General features: G+C 38.7%; 1 protein-coding gene across 4 annotated transcripts in view; it reads right to left on the bottom strand.

Annotated features, from left to right (window-relative positions):
- TBK1 (TANK binding kinase 1) overlaps positions 1–12,881 on the bottom strand; it is a 59,149-nt gene that overhangs the window by 36,701 nt on the left and 9,567 nt on the right. For all 4 annotated transcript variants that reach the window (XR_012648107.1, XM_075013639.1, XM_075013656.1 and 1 more), the window contains 6 exons: positions 11,682–11,801; positions 8,837–8,977; positions 7,631–7,760; positions 6,281–6,462; positions 4,840–5,000; positions 2,221–2,331 (listed from right to left, as the gene is read on the bottom strand). Coding sequence is in view for 3 of the 4 variants with exons in the window: in XM_075013639.1 (XP_074869740.1) it covers positions 2,221–2,331; positions 4,840–5,000; positions 6,281–6,462; positions 7,631–7,760; positions 8,837–8,977; positions 11,682–11,768 (812 nt within the window). In the remaining variant the exon portion in view is untranslated. The remainder of the gene's footprint in view (positions 1–2,220; positions 2,332–4,839; positions 5,001–6,280; positions 6,463–7,630; positions 7,761–8,836; positions 8,978–11,681; positions 11,802–12,881) is intronic.

The following is a 12,881-nucleotide window of genomic DNA, read 5'->3' on the forward strand; positions in this document are numbered from 1 at the left end:
GGACAGGTCAAGAAGCAAAGGACTTAAATTGCAGCAATGGCGATTTAGGGAAAGTTCCTATTGGGGTAGTTAGGCACTGGAATAAACTCCTTAGGGAGACTGTAGAATCGCCGTCATTTAAGGTTTTTTTTTTCCCCCAAAAGCAAGTTAAACACCTGTCTAGCTAATATTTAGCCTTGAAATGTGTGCAAGTTCTATGACTATGATTCCGTTTAAGTGTGGTAGCAGTCATCTTAAGTATCTTATATTTGTACCTCTTCTTCATTTCAGGTTTATGAAGAGATGAATACTAGTAACATGCTGGTATGTGCATATAAATATAACATGGATTCAGCAAGCCTCATTGGTGGAATTTTCAAGAGTACTTAGGTGACTTTGGGGCACAAATCTCATTTAAAGTAAATAGACATTGTGCTCTTGTATCACTTAGAAAATCCCACCCCACATATCCATAGTTTTCTAATAGGATTCGTAACTATACTCTCTCTGCAGCACTTCACAGTGCTGCCTACCTGCGCTAATGGAGGCAGTTCTATTTTCTTCTCAGGAGTTTGAGAAAAATTACTGCCCCCAACTTTGAAACCATGAATTGTGAGGAAACACTTCACTGCCCCAAAAGCAAAAACCAGATTGTTTTAGAGAGTCATATGGATCAGTTTGAAACCAGTAAGTCTCAAACTGCATATGAATGTGAAAGGGGTATCCTCAACTTCAAACCATGTACTTCTACTTGGTAACAAGTAATATCACTATAATTTAAATGTGAAACACTTTTCTCCCCCTTTGTTTACTGAGTGGGAAACACTGTGTATCATGATTTTCTCTTCTTCTGTATGGTCAGTGCTATTTCCATTTGTTTTTGGGTTTTCCACCATGCAAAATTTAGAAGAAAAAATGTTTAAAAATAGGAAAATAATGTAAAACCACAAAAATTGGAAGGACGACACAGGCATGGTACTCAAAAGCACTTTTAACTGTTTCTTAACTGGCTGGACTTCAAGCTGACAGTGTCCTTGTAAATGATTAAAAATGTTTGCATATAACAGCTAATTCCTTGTTTAAACTTTAGTATTTTTCTACTGATGCACCTATCAAAACTGCCACAAGGGAAATTACTATTTGCTTAGGGATAATAATGCAAGTGGAAAGGGTAGTACACAAAGTGAAGCAAAGAAAATATTCATGCAATTTACATGATTATTCTCTAAAAATCTTCTCTCATTCTAATATTCCTCCGTTAGGAATTAATTTTAATAACTAAAGAGAATATACAAATTATGCCTACAAACTCCATTCCATTTTAGTTCCATTTAAGGCAGAAATATTTTTCCTACAATACAGCTCTAGAATATCTTCTCTCCCCCTTGTAAAGAGACAAATTTTGAAAAGGTAATTAGGCCTTGATTCAGCAAGGTACTTAGGCATGTATGTAATACTAAGAACATGAACAGGTCCATCGGCTTACATGTTTTTTGGCACATTTACTTATTTCTCTCATTTATCATATGGAAGTCAGCTGAACCATTCCAATGCTTCAATTTATGTATGTGTTACAATACTCTGTTGAAATACCAAATTACTGACAGATGGATTATTCTGACTTAAACACCTTAGTTTTCACTTTTATGTTTGACTGCAATGAGGAAAAATGTTATTTTGTGCCTAAATAAGCATGGTATGGTTCCTCTATTGAAATAATATTCTGTAATGTTAAATCCTATTTTACATAGAGGAATACCAACAAGGAGGAACATTTTCAAAAAGATTCAAGAACTAGAAATTTAAGTAGAATGCACTAGGGCCACAAAGATGAGTGTGTTCTGGAAGAAGGGGAAGAATTTAAGCCTGTTTCTACTGGATTTTTTCCCCCACTTTATTCCTCTAATGTGTCTCTCTTTGAATCCCTATAGGACACTAGAACATGAGGACAGACATCAGATTAGAAGTTTAGACAAACTACAGTATATCCACAGTAATAAATATCTGCTCTTCTGGTAACAGAGCTAATTTCTACCTGTGCAATAAACAGTTACAGAACCATCTGGCTGGAATGGACAGAGAGGCATTTTGTAGCCTATAAAAAACTAAAATATAGGGCTGCTGTAAAAATTCAAAGTCAGACACAGCTAGAGTCCCAAACATCTTATACTGAACAAATAATTTGAAAAATCTTACTCAAGTAGCACTGCAATATTTGGTAAAAAATTCAAATAAGCTTACTTAGAAAGGCTACATGAAACAGGCATATCTCGACTCCACTCAATTGGTCCGTTTTCTGCTTTCTGTACTCCGGATATGGCACCAGAAGGCTTTCCGGTGATTATTTTATACCTATGAGATATCAAAAAATTAAAATGCAGTCCTTAATTACGCTCTCTTCAAACACAAGTCTAGTAAATGGATACTCTAATGAGACCTTGCCATGTATATAAACATTCTAAAGCTAGAATTTAGGTCAATTTGCTACTCACAAGTGGTACGTCTATATAAGCCTAAATCTGAAATAAACTATTCCAGAATAGCTGTCTGAAATAGCTTATTTCAAAATAACATTGCTATCCACACAAATGCATTTCAAAATAGCATTTTGCTATTTCAAAATACTTTGTCTAAACACAGAGCCTATTTCAAAATAGAGCCAGCGGACGCACTCTGGCTTACTTTGAATAAGCGCTATTGCTCGTGAAATGAGTTTTACCAATTTCAAAATAAGTCAACCGCTATTTTGAATTTATTTCAAAATAGTGGTCGCATTGTGTGGGTGCAAGGTTAGTTATTTTGAAATAACTGTGGTGTAGACCTGTCCTAGGAGTGCAATGTTCAGGGTATCATGTCCAAACTGGAAGAAGGTGCCGAAACAATACTTTTGGTGTTTCAAGAAACACCTTATGCTGAACTTAAGAAGCCCCCTTGGCTGACTCAGGACTGGAGAAAAAGTATGGTGAGGCTCCTGGATCTTACTGGGAAAATTAAAATGTTGAATTCAGATTTTTCTGTCTGGACAGTACAGGTGTTTACTAGATTGAACTTGCAACATTCCAGAGCAACTGAAAGTGTAATATTACCAAATATGTTCATTTAGGAGAAAAGGAATACAATTTGGGTTCTATAGTTGAGTTTTATGATATTAAAACAGCCACAGATTTTGGCACAATATCGTACATTCACAATTTCTTCCCAATCATGAACAGAAAAATCACAAATAAGGGGAAAGGAGAGAACACAGCATTGAACTGTATTTAGCACTAAGAAAAGCATTACTTTGCACACTTATGGCAGCATTAGAAACAAGGGAGATTCAAACAGCTAAATGATATCAGAGGCTCCAGCTTCCATGCTTCATAGCCTGTCTGAAAAATTAAACGTATCATATATGATGGTAATGCCCAGTACATAATTCAACTGTGAAGCTGCATACATTGTTGGAGAACAGCTGATTTTTAAGTTGCTGCACAATTGCACTCCAGAATTAATCGCTAATTTAAAAAACAGGAAGTCTCTAACTCTAATTTATCCCAAATCCCCATCTGCAAAAGGAGCAGGAAAGAGAAGATGCATGGTTTCCCTCCGCATCAACAAAAGCCTTTGCTGCCTTCTGGTTATCAAAACTAGTTTCCATACTTTCCACAACACCAGAAATGCCTACTGCCCTCTATCCAACAGGCCGAATTTCTGGGTGTCATTTGACAACATCTAAATGGCACCTACTTGTTAAAATGTAAGTTTGGAACACTAAAAATGCAACATCTTAGTACAGTGGTGCACAACCAGTAGGTCGCAACTGCAGATGTCTTCCTAGAAGCCATGGCTCTGGAGCTGCATGTGGCTCTTTGAAAAGCCACTTGCGGCTCCGAGAGCTGCTGTTGATGACTCCATTTGCAGCGCTGGAGGCTGCTGGTGCTTCAACAAAGCCCACAGTTAAAAGGATTTAGTATTTTTGTTTAAGTGGCGGCAGCCTCCAGAGCCACAAGTGGAGTCAGTGGCAGCAGGGAGCCCCAGAAGAGGAAGCTGGCAGGGCAAGGAGCTAAGGCTGCAGGAGAGCTGGGAGGAAGGGTGGCTGAGCCTAGCCTTCCAAAGCCACACTGACAAGGAGGCGGAGGCAGTGGTGGCAGCAATGGGAAGCAGAGGAGCTGTGGAGCAGCAGCGCACAGAATTCGTTTTTTCGGTCAGATAAAACCTGGGGATGATGGGTGGATTTGGGGCTGATGGAGGGTAAAGCTTGGGGATAGGGAGATGGATCTGGGGGCTCAGGCAGGTAAAGGCTGAAGATGGGGACAACAACTTTCTACCTGGTACAAATCATTGTGCGCGCTCACTGTTCTTAAACTAGGGGTGACAAAAAGTACAGTCTGACATTCTGAAGGACTGGTTTGTATCCACGCGCATTGTGGCTCTTGAAGTACTGATTTCGTAACTGAATTTGAAAAATTCTTCTCACTTTTTCCAGTATTATGACACAACTGACATAAAATATGGGGGTCGTAGTTGAAAAATGGTTGTGCATCCCTGTCTTAAGGGCACCATAAAGTAGACTGAATATAACATAAGACAATTACACAAGGTAGATTTTACAAATCATACTAAATCAGGAATGTAGCAGGGAAGGGAAATCTTCTGAAGGTTCCACAGCACAATTAAATCTAATGTGCTACATGAGGTACTAGCTTTGTTATGAAATCTTCCTAGGGCACTAGTCTTGCTAAATATGAAACTTGCTGAATACTAGTATTATTTTTACACTGTGTGCTATGTACATGGGCACAGAACTCTTGAGATGCATTATTTTTATTGGTTGAATTAATTTCTGAAAAGGCAGAACCTTCCCTCTAAAGTACCCACATCACTTCCTTGTTCCTGCGAGGCCCTTCAAAAGGTCGGAATGGTAAACTCCCTGTAGCTGCATGGTAAAATGTCACCCCTATGCTCCAGAGATCAACTGTTGCTCCATACTTCTTCTGATGCTCTTTCCTCAATACTGCTCGTTCATACATATCAGGATGCTTAAAAGGGGAAAAAAGGGGAAAGCAATTTAGAGCTACCTGCTTTGTAAATAATTATAAAGCATAAAAATTCAAGCAAGCAACCACAACAGGACACAAAGTTTCTAAACACTTCTTTCATTAAAAGAGAATTTTTTAATGCATGCAGCAAAATTTGCATAAGCTTTTCACATTACAGGCACTTCAAGGTCATACTGCAAAATTGTTCAGCCAGAGCCAGTAGGCACTTTATAGCCACCCTTGTTATAAAAACAGTTAAAATCTAGTAAAGGAAATTTAACAAAGAAAATTCAGATGAAATTAGACCTTGGGAGAGAAAAAGAAGCACTTCAAAAACTACTGTTTCAGAAAATGTATTAAGCACAGGAACACAGAGAGTGTACTGGGAGTATTTATTAGCACATTAGCTTGTGATGGGCATGTAAACAAAAGCAAAGGGGACAACCGTTTCCTTTATGCTCTACCCCTGAAACATACTTCTTTTCAAATTCAGTTCAATATACTGGCTCCCTGACCTGTCTCTTTTTGGAAATAAAGTACTTGGAGTTTGAAACACTGTACACTGTAAATTCCAAGTTACAGTATCCACACTGGTCAAGTGTATCTGAGCAATAGCCCGAATCATCCAAACATTTCACAGGACCACATATATATGTGGAGAAAAGAGAAACAGAGGCAAGGCAGCTCTAATAAACCTATGCTGCAATTTTTAAATCACCCAATAGCTACGTCTACACTAGCCCAAACTTCGAAATGGCCATGCAAATGGCCATTTCGAAGTTTACTAATGAAGCGCTGAAATACATATTCAGCACTTCATTAGCATGCAGGTGGCCGCGGCACTTCGAAATTGACGTGCCTCATTCGTGGGAATAAGGGGACTTCGAAGTAGGCAGGGTTCTTTCGAAAAGGAGCCCCGTTGAGACAAGCCGCGCTAATAAGCTATTATGCTAATATGTATTTCAGCGCTTCATTAGTAAACTTCGAAATGGCCATTCGCATGGCCATTTCGAAGTTTGGGGCTAGTGTAGACACGGCTAATGAAACATGGAAATTCTGGGTTAGAAAATAGCCTCTATACTCTTACTCGTCAGATCAGCAGAGGCCTGGCATGTCGAACATTCAAAAGATAGGATGGGTGTTATAACAACAACTACTGGACTAGACATGTCATTGTTACAAGAGCTCCCACCTGTGGGCCTGTCTCTTATCTTTTCAGTTTTCACTAAGAAATACCCCAGGCTCCAACAAGTCCATCAATCAGAAATTAAATGGCTTACCAAATATTCTTCTGTGCCATAGAGAGAAACAAACTGTTCATCATCTTCCAACTCTCTGGCAGCTCCAAAATCTGTCAGTTTGTAAACAGACTGACCATCTTCACCTATAACACGCATTATATTGCCTGGTTTGATGTCACGGTGGACTATTCCATTTTCTCTGAGATGATTCATCCCGGCCACTTAAATAGAGTTGTACAGCATTTAGCACTTCTATATCAATGCAGACAGGACACATATTAAAACACCATAAAAGCATATGCACTTTCATAGACTATTGTTTTTTCAATGGGTGCGAAAGAGAAAGGTAACCACCACCACTGCTACTAGGATTAAACTGTCCTAATGTCACTATCATCTTTGCCTTTTGTTCCTCAAACAGCAAATAATGGTAGGTTTTGTTCTCAAAAATGTTTTTTCTGAAACCTGTTTTCCTCCATTATTTTAATTAAGAGTTTATAATCCTTCGTGATCTTCTTCTCTTCCCAATGGAAAATCTATTATGTAGGACAAGAGATGAAAATGGGTTTTGCTATCGTCCTTTGGAATTCTGAGCAGATAATATGGACATATTTTAATTCCCAGATGCCCTGCGGAAACAGAGGGCAGATAAAGGTGTACTTCATTAATCCCCACAATAAATTGTCAGATGACATATCACAAGAAAGGAGTCCAGTTGGTGCCAAAAAACTTTGATTTTTTTTTTAAATCTAATTTTTAGAAAAAACCAAATAGCCTTACAATACAACTACTTCATTGATTATATATTAAAAGTAATACTATGATTTAGCTATATCAACAATGCCCTCCTTCACCTCAGAGAGCCACAGCAACGTGTGGCCAATAGGGTTCTACTGCAGCCCCACAGACCTCCTCTCTGCCTCCTTCCCCCACGTGACTCTCATGCATCTAGGCACCAGATCCCCACACTTTCTACTTCACCCACTCCCTCCCAGCACTTTAGCAGTGCCATGAATCCACTGATACACATTCCATCCTCATACCCCATCTCCCTCCAAGAGCTGGAATGCCACGAATCAGCAGTTCTTGGCTGTTCCAGCTCTGGGAGAAGGCAGGAGAAATGGGGACAGAGGACAAAGGTGCTCTGAAAGCGCAAGAAAAAGGGTGGAGTAGGAAGTGCGGGGCTCTGGTGCCCTACTGCACAAGAGGCACATGGGGGATGGCAACAGACAGGGAATTCGCAGCCCTAAAGTGGAGCACCAGTAGGGCTAAGGTTGCCCATTGCCATTTGTCAAACATACTCTAAATTAGGATTTTAATACCCCAATTCCAAACTAAAATCAAACAGAGCAAATTAGATATATTTAAACAAAATTAAATCCCACATACCCACATCTCTCAGCACAATTAAGAACTCAGACTCTGGCAACCCATAGGCATTAGATGGCTCTTCTAAAACAGTGTACAAGCTTCCACATGGACAAAATTCCATAACAAGTACTTTGTGTCTTGTGGTTGTCTGAAAGACAAAAAAATGTAAAGACTTGGCAATGATCTGAAGACTGTTAATAATACCAGAGTGCATGTAACATTACAGATTTCTATTGTCGAAGCTTTGTAAACTAATGCTACTTCATATACAAGTCTCACTCTGATGGCTTTTAAGGAAAGGCAAAGGCAAAAGAAAAGAGAACAGAGAGGGAAAAGAAAAGAAATTTAATCTTTAGTGTGGGAGAAACTAGGGAGCCCACAACATTAAGGGGGCTGGCCTTTCTTCTCCTTCAAAACGGTCCTCTCAGAGTGGCAGGTAGCATAGGGAAATGAAAAACGAGGAACTAGAGTGAGAGAAGAGCAGCACTTTTACTTTTCTTTACTTTGACAACCCTCCCATCCCCCAGCCTTTACTGACTGACTGCTGCATTTTGGCCATTTTCCTGTGAACCCCTGGGCAGACTTGCTTTGGTAAGTGCTACTTTAATTTATCACAGGATGCAGTTCTACATCTGCTCTATCATTGGGTGAACAGTTATACAGCAAGACATACAGTTTTGCGGAACACCTGAAATCTTACTCATATTTTTAAAAGTGATGGGTTACGATGAGTAAGCTGCAAAATTCTCAAACCAGAGCAGGGGAGGGAGGGAGGAAGGAATCAGCCAGTAGAATGCATTCCATATCATATAAAAGTGCATAGTACTGTAACTAACATCTATTATTAAATAATTTCAATTAAAGATTTTATAATTGGGACAGTATGTGCACAATATGCACATGTAGATTCAATGGATCAGATTTAAAGCCAGTTGCACTGAACCTGATTGTACACTAAGACAACAGGACAAATGTACTGATGTGTCAGGCTATCAGGCATCAGTAATGTACTTCAGCAGCAATATCACTACCCATCCTCTACTATCTTTCAGTTTGTGGCTCCAGACCAGGTCAGTTGCTCAAGAAAAGGAGAGGACCCAGTAGGAAAAGGCTACTATATACTACTTAATAAAAATGCAATCTCATCCCATGAAGCAGAGTATATATGAAATACATATCCAGGGATCTTCAACGGTATTACTATTTATCACATCACTTAATTACCTCTTCTTCGATAGCAAACAATTTGACAATGTTCTTATGATTCAGTTTCTTTAATACTTCAAATTCTCTCATCTGAACATCCACAGGTCGAAGGAAGCTTATGCTGTTAAATACTTTCACGGCATATAAATCCCCAGTTTTCTATCAGAAAAAAATTCAGATTATTTAAAAAACAAAACATCGTACAAAAGAGCCTTAATAATTAAGATTTAGATCAGGCATGTCCAACCCGCAGCCCTGGACAGCTAGTAATGCGGCCCCACAAGATCGTAAACTTTTAACATTATTATGTGATTTATATACATTAACTATATTATATATTTTATAGGTGGCCCAACACAATTCCTCTTCACTCAACGCGGCCCAGGCAAGCCAAAAGGTTGGACACTCATGATTTAGATAGTACCAATTATCCAGAAAGATCCAAGAACACTTTTTCAGCTTACATACATGTCTGTTATAATTGGAGATAAACTAATAATTATGAATATTCTATGCTCATCTTATTATTGAAATGTTTGCTACAGATTGAACCACTCTAATCCAGAATTCTCTCATCCGGCATCATCTGTAATCTGGCATGATTTTAATTGGCTGGACAACCATTTATCATGGGTGTGGCAAGTTTCCTGCAGCCCCATAAAGCTTGTTTACAGGTACCAGTCCTGGCTCTCTGTGTTCTGTACTGTTACCAAGCTCTAATTTACCCTTAAATGTCTTCTAAGAGCCCAGTAAGCAGTGGAAGTGTTGGTACCGCTGCTAGACAATACTGACCTCCTGTAGTCTGGCAAATTCTCTCATTTGGCACCAGTGAGGTTCCAAGGGTGCCAGATTAGAGAAGTTCAACATGTATATTGGTTTAGTTTAATAGGGGCTGTAAGGAAAAAATACATAGCAAGTCAAAAATGGCTCAAGATAAGCTACTTCTTTACACTTGATGATTGTTGACACAAAACCAGGACACACAAAGAACTGCAAATTCAAGACAATTTGATAGACAGAGACATAATCTAATGACAAAGATCAGCCTCAACTGCCATCTAAATTCAGGTGATAATCACCTTAGGGAAGTAATTTTTCACAAAGCTGGAAGATGGAAAAATCTGAGTGGTTTTAGTTTCTGTACACAGAGGGTATGTCTACACAGGCACAAATCTTCGAAATGGCTATGCTAATGGCCATTTCAAAGATTACTAATGAGGCGCTGAATTGAACATTAAGCGCCTCATTAGCATTAGGATGCTTCTGGCTGCGGCACTTCAAAAGCACCGCTTTTGAAAGCACGCGTCTCGGCGCGGCTACACTGGGGTCCTTTTCAAAAGGTGCAGGGTCCTTTCGAAAAGGACCCCCATGTAGCCATGCCGAGATGCGCGCTTTTGAAGCGTTGTGGCCGGAAGCATCCTAATGCTAATGAGGTGCTGAATATTCAATTCAGCGCCTCATTAGTAATCTTTAAAATATGGCCATTTCGAAGATTTGTGCCCATGTAGACACACCCAGAGTGACTGACAATACTCTAGAAAATTTGCATATGGCCCCACACCCATAGCCATGTATGTATAGGTTTAAAAACAAAAATTAATGCAGTTTAGAACAACACACTTAAAATTAATTCCTGCTTTATGTCCAAATCATAGACACAGTTGATCACATGGATTCAGTGGGGTTACTCACATAAAAGTGTTGCAAGATTGGGACTTCATTTGTCCACTGACCTAAATCCTCAGATTTAGCATTTTTCTATGTGACTGGATAGCCATTATATCTGAAGCAGCAGTGCTTATGATATTCTGAATTATTTCAAGAGAAAACAAAAGCTCCCCAAAACCACTTGGGCAAGTAAAAACCCTTTCAATTTCCCTTGAAAATGATAGAATGATTGTTAATTTATAACTAAGAGAAAATATTAATACTGGGTTTTTTCTTGCTGTTTTTATGTTAGTAATGGAGTTAAAGAAACTAAGACAATTAAGGAGTCTGCAGAATGCTAAAGCAAATCTACAACTAGAAACACAAACACAGTGAGGCAGGGACCATGTCTTACTTTGTATTTCTATGGCATTTAGCACAATGGGTTCCTGACTGGGACACTATCATAATATTAAATAACACATAAATGTGGATATTAGAAAATAAGTTCTAGGCAAAGAACTTTATGTTATCCAAAATATTTATCTGGAATGAAGATACCACACCTTTCCAAAATGAATTAATAAACAGCTTCTTTAAAAACACACAGATATACATTTCTTTCCCATTTAAAAAGGACATATACATTTAATAATTGGGGCCCCCAAAAGAAACTCTTCTGTGTGCTTATTTAAATATTTCCCTACACTGTTGAAAACTTAACAGCACTGCACTTGTGCATAACAACCTGAAAATAACATTTTCATGTTACTGTCAAAACTCAATAAAAGGCAGAAGAAATGGAACCACAGTAAAAAGAATGTTTAAAAATACACATTTCTCCTGATTACTAGGGACGTTAAGATAAAATATAAAAAAACTGTGTTGTTTAGTTACACTGACATAGCCAATTACAAAAAAAAAAAAAAATCAAAACTTTTCCATAAAACACTGACGAACTCATTTCAAGTACTTTCGCATTACAGGTGGGAGGCTTCATGATTGTTTTCTTACTAAACCCAGCCTATGGATTTATTATATAGGAAGTATTCACTGTACAGCTTATTTTTCTTTCATTAATTAAAGAAAAACTATTTCCAAGAATTAATGAAGGAGACAAGACAGAAAGATTATTTAAGAATTATTACAAGGATCCTGGTTCTTGAAAAAAATTATTAAATGGTAATTATTAAATGGCAACTAGTTCCACACAAACCTTATGTCGTCCACGGAAAACATTTGCTGTGGCTCCTTGTCCTAGAATATCAGATAAGAGCCAGAGATAATTGGAAGTACTCTGCATGTTCTCTCTTGATCAGGCGATTCTCTTTTCAAGCTTAAAAATAAAATAAAATAAAAACATTAAATGTTACAACGCATAATTGCGCACAAAAAAGTTAAAGGAAAATTAACACATCATTGAAACAGAGAACACTGCCTCAGAGATTTAAAGAATTAACAGAGGAATTAAAAATCCACCAAATCAGAGAGATGAGGAGGCAGGAAGAAAGAAAATGAAGGCAAGCTAAATGCAACCAAAAATGAAAAAGACCTCAAATATAAAATCTGTCACAGAGTTCATGGTCTTTTTTCCTCCTTCCTCCACTTGAAAGACTGTACTAAATATTAAATGAAGGTCTCAATAATGATTTTTCTCAGCTTCTAAATGTGGCACATAGACACAAGAAAATAATACACAAGGTTTCAAATATTGTGGGGATTGTTTCTTTCCATTATGAGAAGCAACATTTCTGTAAGTTTTATGGTTCAGCATATGTGAAAGACTGCACAATGAAGTGAAATAATGGCAAGTTTATGACACGTTACAGTAAATATGGCTCTGAAATAAGGAGTTTGTGACTCAGGATCCTCTTGATGCCAACTGACATGAGGAATGGGATGCATGCATGAGGTTTAACAGCGATCCTTTGGGTTAGGTACATGCATTCAGGGGAGCCAACAGCTTCCATGGGAACCTTGGTCAGGTGTGTGGCTCAGGTGGAAGGGATGGGGTCAGAGGCAGCTAGTCATCAGTGCCACCTGGAAGCACAGCACTGGTTCCCAGCTCCCCAGCAGTCCCAGGAGCCAGGCTGCCGCCTGGTCTGCAGCTCCCTACCAGTAAGGAGTTGAAGCAGCTGGTGACAGAGGGGCTTTTAGCCCGCAGAGGCAGGTCTACACAGCCTGTTTAATGCTGGCAGCAGCCTCTGCCAAAAGGGAGATCTCACATGACTACGATAATTAGGAATTATGCTAAATGAGCAGTCATTTGCAATTGTGAGATTGCTCATGAGCATGAAGCTCCCAGGAGAATAGGTCAGCGTAGACCTAGTCCTGAGGTATGAGGAAACAGAATATGTAAAAAGTTTGTGTATGTCCTGCAGTAAACATGTATCACACTACAAATCACTGTGCGCAC

This window comes from Carettochelys insculpta, chromosome 1 (assembly GCF_033958435.1).
Source record: "Carettochelys insculpta isolate YL-2023 chromosome 1, ASM3395843v1, whole genome shotgun sequence".
Taxonomy (NCBI): domain Eukaryota; kingdom Metazoa; phylum Chordata; order Testudines; family Carettochelyidae; genus Carettochelys; species Carettochelys insculpta.